Source organism: Peromyscus leucopus, chromosome 5 (genome assembly GCF_004664715.2).
Source record: "Peromyscus leucopus breed LL Stock chromosome 5, UCI_PerLeu_2.1, whole genome shotgun sequence".
Classification (NCBI taxonomy): domain Eukaryota; kingdom Metazoa; phylum Chordata; class Mammalia; order Rodentia; family Cricetidae; genus Peromyscus; species Peromyscus leucopus.
The window spans coordinates 68,750,656-68,762,954 of NC_051067.1; the positions used below are offsets into that span (position 1 = coordinate 68,750,656).

The 12,299-nt window shown below is 35.8% G+C and overlaps 1 protein-coding gene across 2 annotated transcripts in view; it reads left to right on the forward strand.

The window, feature by feature from the left end:
- Malrd1 (MAM and LDL receptor class A domain containing 1) overlaps positions 1-12,299 on the forward strand; it is a 584,432-nt gene that overhangs the window by 191,491 nt on the left and 380,642 nt on the right. For both annotated transcript variants that reach the window (XM_037205982.1, XM_037205981.1), the window contains one exon: positions 10,168-10,344. In XM_037205982.1, coding sequence (XP_037061877.1) covers positions 10,168-10,344 — 177 coding nt within the window. The remainder of the gene's footprint in view (positions 1-10,167; positions 10,345-12,299) is intronic.

Below are 12,299 nucleotides of genomic sequence, written 5' to 3' on the forward strand. Positions count from 1 at the left end.
AACACTGAGTCCATCTGGAGCCTGAGCCATCAATTTAGGAAATCTTCCACATGACAGATGTGCAGGTGGTTTGGTTTCCCTGTGGCTTAGCGATGCGGAAGAAGATCAGATCAAACCAAACTAATCTCTGCTTCGCGGTGGGGTTGGAAAACAGCCATTTGTATGATGCCTCTGCAATTTTTGTTTCAGCTGAGAATCTCCTATTGTGTCTGTTTATTTCTTTAAAGAAACAAACCTATTTTTACTACCAATTTAGACTTATTCTTCGCAGTTATAGTTCAAAACACAAAATCATAAAATTTTCAATGAACTGAGTGCTTGTGTCCATTGTAAATTAGTAGACTGAAATCATCATCCCCTGTCTGATGTTATTTAGAGATGAGACCTTGGGGATACAGTTCAGATTAGATTAACCCATAAGGCAGGACTGCAGATGGGATTCATAGCCTTATAAAGAGAAGAAGGGAAGATAAGATTGCTGTAATCTATGTGAGAACTCTATGTTGACACTACTCAGGACAAAGGTCTCCTCCCAAATGAGACTAAAGAACAAAGCAGAGAATGGACATGACTGAACTTGAAGATATACCATTGAACAGCAGTGTTCAAGACTAGCTGGTGCCAGTGAAAGAACAAAGAATAAACAATATAGAATAGAGAGCTATAAATAAATGAAATATGGAGGAAAGTCTCTCTTCACACAAATTCTGTTGCTTGGAATCAGTGAACATCTCATGTGAAAGATTGAGTGTCTGCAGTGAGAGACTCCACAGAGCCCTCTCATCTGGCTTGATGCAGTGCACCTAGGTTTTGAACTATCTTTTGTTTAAAGACAGTGATTTGTTACCTTTTGTTTAAAGTCAGTGATTGATAACTTTTGTTTAAAGTTGGTGAATCTTATCTGAGTTTTTCCAGAAGGATTTTTAGAGCCTTTGCAAAACTTAATCTTAAGAGAACCTGGCAAACCAGGAGGTCTTCTGGATGAGAAATGCTTAGGCAAATGATTCCTTCAAACAATCCAAATAAGAGGTTTTGGTATATCCAGATTGACTTGCTAGGGGCATAATTTGTGTAACAATAAAGGGAGGCTTTTGCAAAGTCAGGAAAGGCCAGTCCATTGGAGCTGATTCCCCCTGCTATTTTTGCTAAACCTGAAATTACATTCTGGAGTGACCCTCTTTCTTCAAAGGACCTGTGCAAAACAGAACACCAAGCCTCCACATAGATATACGTCCTTCACAGAAAATTAACTCGAAATGGATTGAAAACCTACATGTAAAAGTCGCTGAACTACAAAACTCATAGAAGATGAAATAAAATCTGAAGGACATTGGATTTAAAGATAATTTTAAATACAGTAACAAAAGGCATGAACTGTTAAATAATGTATTACTTACCTGGATTTTATTAAAATTAAAACCTCTTTATCTTTGAAAGATACTGAAGAATGAAAAATAAAATAAATTACATGTTGGGAAAGGCATTTGTGATAAAGGAGTGTTATTGAAAACACCCAGGGAACTTTCATATCTCAGGATTAGGTAATGAAACTCTCACTTTAAATTAGCGAGGGGGAAGGGGGCAATGGTTGAAAAACACGTATGTGTATTAAAATGTCATAAAGAAACCTATTTTTTATAATTAATATATGCTAATAAAAACAGTTAAAATTTTAAAATAAACAAGAGATCTGAACAGATCCTTCCTCACAGTTATAAATGGGACAAATATGCAAATGAAAATATGTTTATCATACATCATTAGGGAATTACAAATCAGAATACTGATGTATACCACACAGATTTTAGACTATCCAAAATCAAAATACAAATGATATCACATACCAGTAAGGATGCAGATAAACAGATACTCTCATTCTTACAGTGAGAATATCAAATAGTATGACCATTTGGTAGCTGTTTGGATTTTCTCATAAAAGAAAATATCTCTACCACAGATTCACTAATAAAACCCTAACAAAACAGCATTTACCAAAAAGAATACTTATATGCATATAAGAACTATACATGGATAGTTGAAAATGTATCCATAATTGATAAAAATCTGAAGTGATCAAGATGCCTTCTGTCAGAGAGTGGCCCACTCCACTTTTTCCTCATATGTATTCTGTTACTCTTGTTTCCACTCCAAGCCTTCCTCAGGATGTCTTTTTCCATCTTCTTTGCCTCTTCTAATTTCATGACCTAAATCATCACCAGCCATTACACACATCTACACATACATAAAAGTGAAAATAAGAAATCATGTTATTACTAGTTTTCTATACTAATTACTTCTCATTGTGATTAAAATATCCTGACAGAAACCACCTAAGAAAGGGAGGGTTTATTGGAGTTCACAGTTTAGTTGACACACCATGCCTGCAATCAGTCCACCTCTGGTGTCAGAAGCTTGTAGCTGCAGCTTCTTTCATGGCACTGGCCAGGAAGCATTGAAACTCTGCTGGAGCATAAGTGCATTTGCCCTACAAGGTTTGCTGCCATTGACTGGGCCACCTCTGCCAGCTACACCATGCATCTCGAAGGTTCTACGATCTTCCAATATGGCATCGTCAATCAACCAAGGAATAAAAGTTCAGAGACGTGAGCTTGTGAGGACATTTCACACTGAAGCCATAACCATCTTCAGAGTGATGACATAAAAAAATGTGGGGCCTTTGGGTCATAATTAGAACGTAAAAATCTACAAGAATGCACAGCACCTCTATGAAAAGACAAAAGGGAGTTGGCTACTTCTTTTCATCGTTTGAGGACACAAAGAGAAAGTGTTCATATGTAAACCAGGAAGTTAGTTCTTTCTAGATTCTAATCTATTGACACCATGATCTTGAATTCCCCATCTTCCTGAACTGACAGTTAAATGGTGGTTGTTTATGCCTGCAGACCATGATATTGTTTTATAACAACCTTCCTCAGACAGAAGACGAAACTCAACGATATTGTGTGAAGCTGTTCTAGGTAGTCACAAAGAGCCAAATACTTCATACCTCTACTCATAAAAACTATGTTTTGTATGTGGTTGTGTGGTTTCCTTGGAGGCATTTCGGAAGGAGTAGATATAAAAATAGGATATGGGTTTTCCTGTGTCTCTCCCTCCCTGATTCTTCTTCCTCTTTCCCGCCTTGTCTTTCTCCTTTTCTCTGAGCATAAAGATCTGAAGCTATTATTTAGTAACTATTCCTTTAGTGTTGTTTGTGGGATGATGCATATTTTATATTATTTTCTTAACATATTTTAATGTTTAAAATGGTTCATTATTAAAAATAATTTTGAAAAAGAGAAAAAATGAGGATGCCATTCAAGTTGAAGCAACTACATTGTGGTCTTTTATACCTGGAGTTTCTAAATCTCTGAACTTGTACAAAGTTCATAGCATGACACTTAACCAATTATGCTTCTGTCTTGCCATGAAATACCCATAATATTAGTAAATCAAAAGCAATGGTTAAATGTACATTCTATAGCAAATACTAATGTAGTAGTCAAGGATAGATTGTCTGAGTTTAAATTTAGCTTCTATATATGAATCCAAGATGATTAATTGTAAATAGTTTCCTATAAGTATGTATAATGCAAAGCTATGCTAAGAAAAAGAAAGCATTTATGATCCACTGCCATCTAAGCTTTTATTCTTCTAGGATATCCTGAGTTTGGAACACAAATTAAGGGTCTCTCTTGAAATTAACGTATTTTCAAATGGATGCCCAGCACATTCCACAGTGTAAATGATACGGATGTCTGTGGTAATTGGCTCCACAGCCTAGGTCTTAAAATAAAGCCATATTATCTAGCATGTGGACCATCATGTACTAGAGAACAGGATCATGCCATCACATCCTGATTTAAATGAAGGCAAATGCTGATAGGACCCTAACCAAGTATGTTGCCTTATGGATAACATTCTTGATACAGAATATACAACTCAGAATTTTCAATGTCTCTTCCTCCATGAATTTTAATTGTATTGTGTTTTCAACAAAACCGCAGGAATGAAACATTCTCAGGAAGGTCATGACCCATTTCATGGTTAAATTCATTTGAGGTTGGAGTTTGTTTTAAATACTTTAGGAAGATGATCTACAAAAGAATTTTCCTTGATATTCCAGTGAAGCATATGAAATCAATCTGGGCATGAAATGCTTTGTAACATTCAGTAAATTATTTCATATACCACAGCAATCTCTCCATACCCACAAGTAATATGTTCCAGGGTCTCAGTGAATGCCTGAAGCTTCAGGAAATATTGAATCACATAGAGAGACAGATAATTACATAGAGTGTGCTGGTTAATTTTTTTTCAACTTGACACAAACTATCACTTAGGAAGTGGGAATTCTATTGTTAAATTGACTCCACCAGTCTGGGTACTGGGCATGCCTATGGCAGATTTTCTTGATTGATGATTGATATGAGAGGGTCCAGTCCTCTGTGGGTGGTGCCACCCCTGAATAGGTGGTCCTGAATTCTACAGAGACGTTAACTGAGCAAGTCAGAGGAAGCAAGCCAGTAAGCATCATTCATCTATAGCCTCTGCTCCAGTTCCTGGCTCCAGATTTCTGTCTTGACTTCCCCTGACAATGGGTAGGAACCTGTAACCAATAAACTCTTTCTTTACCAAGTTGCTCATAATCATGGTGTTTATAACAACAGCAGAGAAGCAAACCAATTGATATAGATAGATGTGGTATTGTATTCCCCCAAATATTGTACATGCTAATAAACTTATCTGGGGTCAGAGACAGAACATCCACAATATTAAACATAAAGGATAGGCAGTGGTAGCACACACGTTTAATCCTAGCATTCCAGAGGCAGAAATCCACGTGTTAAAGGATACAGACAGGCATGGTGACTCATCATGCCTTTAATCCCAGAAAGCAAGCCTTTAATCCCAGGGAGTGGTGATAGAAAGCAGAAAGATATATAAGGCGTGAGGACCAGAAACTAGAAGCATTTGGCCTGGTTAAGCATTCAGGCTTTTGAGCAGCAATTCAGTTGAGACCCATTCTGGATGAGGACTCATAAGCCTCCAGTCTGAGGAAACAAGACCACCTGAGGATCCTGCGAGGTGAGGTAGCTGTGGCTTGTTCTGGCTCTTTGATTTTCCAGTGTTCACCCCAATAACTGGCCTCAGGTTTGATCTTATTAATAAGAACTTTTTAAGATTCATGCTACAGATAGATATAATGATATAAGTATGAACATAGGTAATACAGATTTACACGACATTTTCTGATATGCTATATACCTATGATACATTTTATTTTATTTTTTGAGATTATAATATAATTGCATAATTTACTTCTTCCCCTTTCTCCTTATACCCCTTATGTATAAACCTTTCAAACCTCCATATACCCCTATGTTCTCTGTCAAATTCATGGTTTCTTTCTTATTGTTTATATATATACACATATGTATATGTAATATTGTATATACACATGCATATATATATATGAAAATACAGCCTACTCATTCTGTATAATGTTACTTGTATCTAAGATTAATTTTAATTTATAAATTGGGTATGGGAAGAGATTAATAACTTAAAATAGAAAAATTTAACAGTATATTACGTGGTTATATGAAAATGATAGCTTTTTTCCCCCTTCAAAACACCTATGACACTGTACTAACCCTCCTCATGTGACAATATGGATGACACAATGGATATGGGAGGAAGTGAAAGATGTGATCACTAGGACACTGTCATTTGCTGACTTGCATCTGTTTCCAGTGATCCTGGGTCACTGAACCTCAGCTGATAGCTATTGTATGCCAAGCTCAGATGACTGACGGCTCAGATCTATATAGATGAAAAAATTTCTTTCTTTTTTGTTTGTTTCTCACAGTCTTTGGAAGAGCAGGGCTGTCAGAAGTTACTGTTTTTCATTTATTCATACTTGTTTGATTGTGTATGTGCACATGTATGTGTACCTATGTACATGGAGCCCAGATATCAGTGTCACGTGTCTTTCCCAATCACCCACTACCTTATCTTTGGAAACAGGGTCCATCGCTGAACCTAGAGTTCACCAGTACAGCTAAACTAGCTGGCTAGTGGGCCCCAGGGAAGGAATCGGCCTGTCTCTACCTGTCCATTTCTGGAATCCCAGGCAAACACTGCCATGCCAGGCATTTTAAAATGAAGGTTCTGGGGAATTGAACTCTGGTCTTCAAGCCTGTGTAAGCACATTACACATAAGCTCTCTTTCCAGCCCCATCTCTTTCTTTCTTTCTTTCTTTTTTTTTTTTTTTTGGTTTTTTCAAGACAGGGTTTCTCTGTGTAGCTTTGTGCCTTTCCTGGAACTCACTTGGTAGCCCAGGCTGGCCTCGAACTCACAGAGATCCACCTGCCTCTGCCTCCCGAGTGCTGGGATTAAAGGCGTGCGCCACCACCGCCCGGCTGATTCTTTTTAATTCATCTAAGTGATGCAGAGGGTCTTCGTCTTCATCTGCGAATGATGCTACACACATTTTCTAGTCTTCATTTAACATGTTTTTTTTTTTAATATCTTTGAAAACTCCTGTCACACATGCTTGTGATTTGAATGGTCAGCTACTGGTTCCTTTATATTTTCATGGCCAGTAGACTCTGGATAACCAGATACATTATCTAATAAAGTTTTCAATTCCATTCCTTCTTGTTTCAAATAGCATTCCACTTTTGGAATAGGATCTTAGTGGAACCTTTCCATAAATGAAATGGCTGTCACCATGATTTCTAATAATGTAGTCAGGATCTTGGCAGATGATTCTCATTTTTTGTTTGAGAACATGTGGGCTCTTCACTCCACACCCTTTCTGGTTTAACTATGTATCTTTCACTGTTGCCACAGTATAGCAAGGTCATTTCTCCTGTGTTTTATGCCTAAGTCCTTCCTGTGCACCCTAATCAACATAGACCTATTAGAAAGCTTCTAAAAAGCATGATTTTATTAAAGTTGAGAAATTGCTTTGGGTTTATTCTTTCTCTATAATCAACCTCGTCAGCTCAACCACAAATGTGTCAGCAGCTTCTCTATTGTCAAGCATAGCTTCTCCAGTGATTTGCAGGGTATCAGTCCACACCTATCCCTGAATCTGTATAACCATCTCTTTCTTACAGTAAAGGGCTTGTTTCCCTTCACTTCAGAGAATCCTTTTGTCAGGTTTAGTGCTTGATAACATAACAGTGTTTTCAATGGGAACACAATTTTCTGTTCATTTCTTCTCCTTGCAAATTTGATACCATTTCCATATTAACTGAACAATTATCATGCATTCCAATCATTACTATTTCAATTTTGGATGTGACAGCAAAATTAAACAGGTTTTTCCTTCCTTATTATAACTTCAAAAATAGAAAATTTGTTCTCAGCATAGATCTTAGCAAATTAAGCATACATTTTAATTTTTCATTATTAGGTTAGTAACTTGGATATTTTCACCTTGAAGGATAGCTCTACGTGTTTACCTTGGAGAAGCTGAACACAAGTGCTACTGTGATGTAATTGATATTGTGACTGTCAGTTTGATAACTGAGATGGCTACTAACATGACTAAAAAGATTATATGGTATAGATAGGCTGGACAAAGTGTGATTCATGTCCAAAATAAAATAATGCATGATTTCATCATGCTTTTCAGAATCATATGCAATTTAAAACTTACAGATTGTTTCTGGAATTTTCTATTTAGTGTTTTCAGACTACAGTTACCTGGAGGCAACAGAAACCAAGACTGCAGATAATTTGGGGGTTAGGAATGCTACAGCAATCCTCATTAACTTTACCTCAAAGTAATTTTTCGTGACTGTTCTTTTTGATTCAAACTGTCTTTTAACCCCTTTAAAGTAATCAACATTTCAAACACTAAATCATTTTATTGTTTTATTTTTCTCAAATTTTACGATGATACTGGGTTCATCTATGTTTAATGGTAGATGATAATTTTTGTTTTCTAATTTTGTGTGACGTTGACACAGGTATATCCATCTGCAGGAGGCTGAACTTGCTGCCTGATACAACTTTTCTTCTTCATCCATTAATATTGAATTCCTGTCTTGAGAGAGAAAATTCTTTTTATTTCATTATAAACCTTTCCCTCTCCTTTACATATCTTCTATATTTTAGCTCACAGCATAACAGTCTCCCAAGTATTAATGATACTGCTAATCTCTACTCTATTAAGCTAGAATGCATTTCCTTTAACTGTCATCTCTCTTCACGTGCAGCCTGAGTTCAGCTGCCTAATGTTCCTGCTCTTCCTCCGCTCTTATGTACACTTCCTGGAGAAACAGCAGCAATGGATCAGTGAGTTTGTGAAGAGAACTTGAATGTGTGCTCCTGGCTCCCCAGTTATTCTTTTCTTTTAGGAAGTGAATTGTGATAAGAAGCATAAGATTACTCAGTACTTTCTGGCTATATTTTCATGCAGGGTAGTTATGTTTCCAGGAACAGGTTTTAACTTTGGGATGCTCTTGTTTCCATGTTTTTCACTGTGGACCTTATCTTTTTATATGCATAATTTTCTCCAGCATTGAGTTCACGTCTAAAACTTTGGGATTGTACTCTGACATCTGCCATATACTCAGATAGTTCTTTGTCTCAGAACTTCAGCTGTGAAATGAAGTACTGTTGTTAGACTGTCCTGAAAATGTCAACAATGCCCATAATACCCAGTCTCGTTGATCCTAGCTGTGTAATATAGATCAGGCTCTTGTTTACTGTTCCCTAGCATCTTTGCTTTGGTTTACTACTTTCCCATATAGCAGAAACCCTGGGACTCTTTGGGTTCCTCCATGTCAAAGTTAGCTCCAGTACATCCTTTATAGCAATGCTAAGAAGGAATACATCTTGAAATAGAAATTTCCTACCTTGTTATTTCTCCACAGCTTATTGAAATTATTCCAGACATAATTTTGTCTCAAGTGACTCTTTTTCAACTGGTATCTACTATTGTCAACTTCTATTGTTAGTGACTCAACAGTGTACATTCTTACCATTTGAAAATGTACTCATGCCAAACTTTCATAGTATTTAAAACAAGGAGAAACAAAACAGTCCAGTCTACCCCTCTTCCACCACATAGATAATCCTTTCATTGCCTATAAAGACCTTCTATCCTTCATTCATTGGATTGATGAACTTATCATTCTCAAAGAGCTAATTTGGGCCCCACTTTGCCAAGAATTCTTTCTTAATTTCCATATCTTATATGTGATTTTTTCCCCATGTTTTTCTAATAAACAGTGAAACATTCCACTTACTTATTTGTTTCTGCATTCTATTTTTTGTTCATTCTTCCACTCATTTGCTCATCCATCCCTATACTTGCCTACGATAGTGAGCATGTCTACCATACACCACAATTTGGGAATTGTGCTGTGGATGCAGGTTAAATGGACAGGTATTCAGAGTCATCCCTTACATCATCAGTGCACCCTATGGAATTAATGCAATGCACGTTTGATGTCATTGCCCCGTAATGGAATTTCTTTTGTACCATATTTTGCTTTAGACTTTGCTGTATCTACCACTGCATGATACAGAGTTGTCACTAGGAGGTTTTATCAAACAACTTAATACAAAATTAATAAACTTCTATAAATTCGTTCTAGTTTCTATAATTTAAGAAGATAGAAACTTACTTGTTTAAAGCTTTTTAAAAAAGACTTCTGGTTGGGATCTGTCCTGAAAGCTTGAACTGACAAAAATAACAAAGATAAGATTCATGGGGACTGTGAAAGAATAAAGCTGTGTGTAGATTTTTTGGTTTTGTTTTTGTGTATTATACTTGAAGTTCCACTAAGACATTGGCTCTGGCTCTAGGTGCTAGCACCTACCACTGTCTCAGCTCCTACTCAGTTTCCAAGACGTTTTATTGGATTTCCCTTTAACTTGAATTTGAGTCATCTTTCCTTTTTAATCATTGAAATCTATCAAATCTTTCACCTACTTTTGTGATTAAAAAATATTCAGGCTTTCTGCCTTTGCTAAGAAAAGGTCCCAAAATTTAAGTTCTGAAATGATTTTAACACAGTAATAAGTACTATCAAATATCCCTCATAAAATTGCATAACATAATTAGAAATACCAAGCTTGCAAAACATTTAAGAAAACTACAAGGCATGCTATATGATGCTTCTGTGTTATTTCTCCTCAAGGTAATTTGCCAATGGACATTCCAAGTCCACCAGAAACTTCAGTTCCGGTGACCTTGCCTCCAAACAACTGCACAGATGATGAATTTGTCTGTAGGTCCAATGGTCACTGTGTTGGAAAAATTCAGAAATGTGACTTCAGATATGACTGCCCTGACAAATCAGATGAGTCATCTTGTGGTAGGTGAATTCCTAACTTCTGCATGTTTTATATGTAAAACTTCTATTTTTATGAATTATACCTCTTCTGCATTACCCCCCCTCCAGGTAATTCTATATATTCAAGTGAGAAGCATTTAGGAATGGGCCACTATAATACACTTAAATGATTAACTATTTGATTTTTCCCCCAGGAAAATGCACACAAAAATAAAGAATACTATAATGAAAATGTTGATAGATCTAAAACAGAGAAAAATACATGCTAGCCTAATCTCAGCATTTTATAGGCGTATGTCACAGTTTTCAAAATGTCTTATGGAAGTTTCTTCATGTAAGAATTATTTATATAAAAATTATGCTACAATATTCAACATATATTTTTCTATTTATCTGAATAGGCAAATGTCTTCATTGAATGTTTTAGATATAAACCTGCTGTTTTCATGAACTGTACTGTACCTCTTCTGAATCCATCCTTCCCTTAGGTATTCCTATATTATCAAGTGAGAAGGATTTAGGAATGAGGCATTATAATACACTTGAATTAGATTAACTATTTCAAATTTTTCCCTAGGCAAATGCACACAAAATAAAGAATACTGTAGAAAATATGTTGAGTTCACAAGAAGAGTAATTTTTGTATATGTGAGATGTGTTCCTATGTCTTGGTAAAATACAGTTCTCATTTATTGGTACCTGCCAATTCATGCCTCTTCTTAAATGGATCAGCGACAGAGTATTTAATTTAAAATTGAACTTTACAGCCAAAGATACAGATGGAGGAACCAAAATTAACGGATGCCTGGGAGGTGAAACACAGAGTCATACAGAACAAATACTTTGCAGTATCTTTTTCTTGTATGCTTTAAGTGACTGGTATATACATTTACAACACTACAGTCTTCATAATAAGGATTACAAACATGCCAATGGCCCGAAGCATAGTGAAATCCTCATCTATCTTTGTCAGTGTGTCAAGAAGTTTAGGGTTTAAGAATTCTAGTGAAAGCAAATTTTTTTCACTTAACTTAGAAAAAATTCTTAATGTGTAGCTATCCCACAAATCTAGACTAAACATTGTAAATTCAAAGCTGGTGCATGTCACAAATGAGATGGCTGTAACTCCTTCAAGGTGTCCTGGGATTTATAGTATATTACGTATCACAAATGGAAGATACTGAGATGGAAGATGTGGTACCCGGACTTCCTCATGGGAAGCAACAAAATATGTGTGATCAGTAACAGCTCTAAAGGTTTGCAAAAGAACCCAACCTATTACACATAGTGAATGTTCTTATAAATACAGTCTGCAGTCTTCAACTTGGCCAGTTTAGTATTGCCATTTCTTATTACATGATATCTAACAGATTATTCAAAAGTAATAATAAGTATTTTCTCATTTTTGATGTCACAGAGTCTCTTTGATTTGAATACCTAAGATTTTCAAATACACTGTATGACCTTCATTGTCTGTATCTCTGTATTATTGTTAACTGTAGGTACCATGACATATAGTAGATTTCTACATTCTATGATTGTTGGTTGCTGTTTTATGTGAATTATTTTACAAGTGAACAGTTCTTAGCATTTCAGCAATGTAAAGAACTATTATTGAGTCTTAATCTCTTCACAAGATAAATATACACAACCAATATTAATATCAGAGTTTAACACCCAAATGCCATGTATCACTGCACATTTTGAAAAGGGTTATATTATACTTATCATGATAATAAATATATAAATTTATATATTTAAGGTTTTCAACTGTGAAATACCATGACTGTTAATGAATTCAGAAAAATGAGTCGATGTCAGGTTTTTAATCAAGCAATAGTGATTTTAACATAGATGGATACATGTACACATTTAGCAAGAGAAGGAAGAGAAAAAGGAGGGAGAGAGAATTTAGAAAGCATTTTCGTATGAAATTCATTGGAGTTCTAATTTTTTTTTTTACATCAGAACACAAT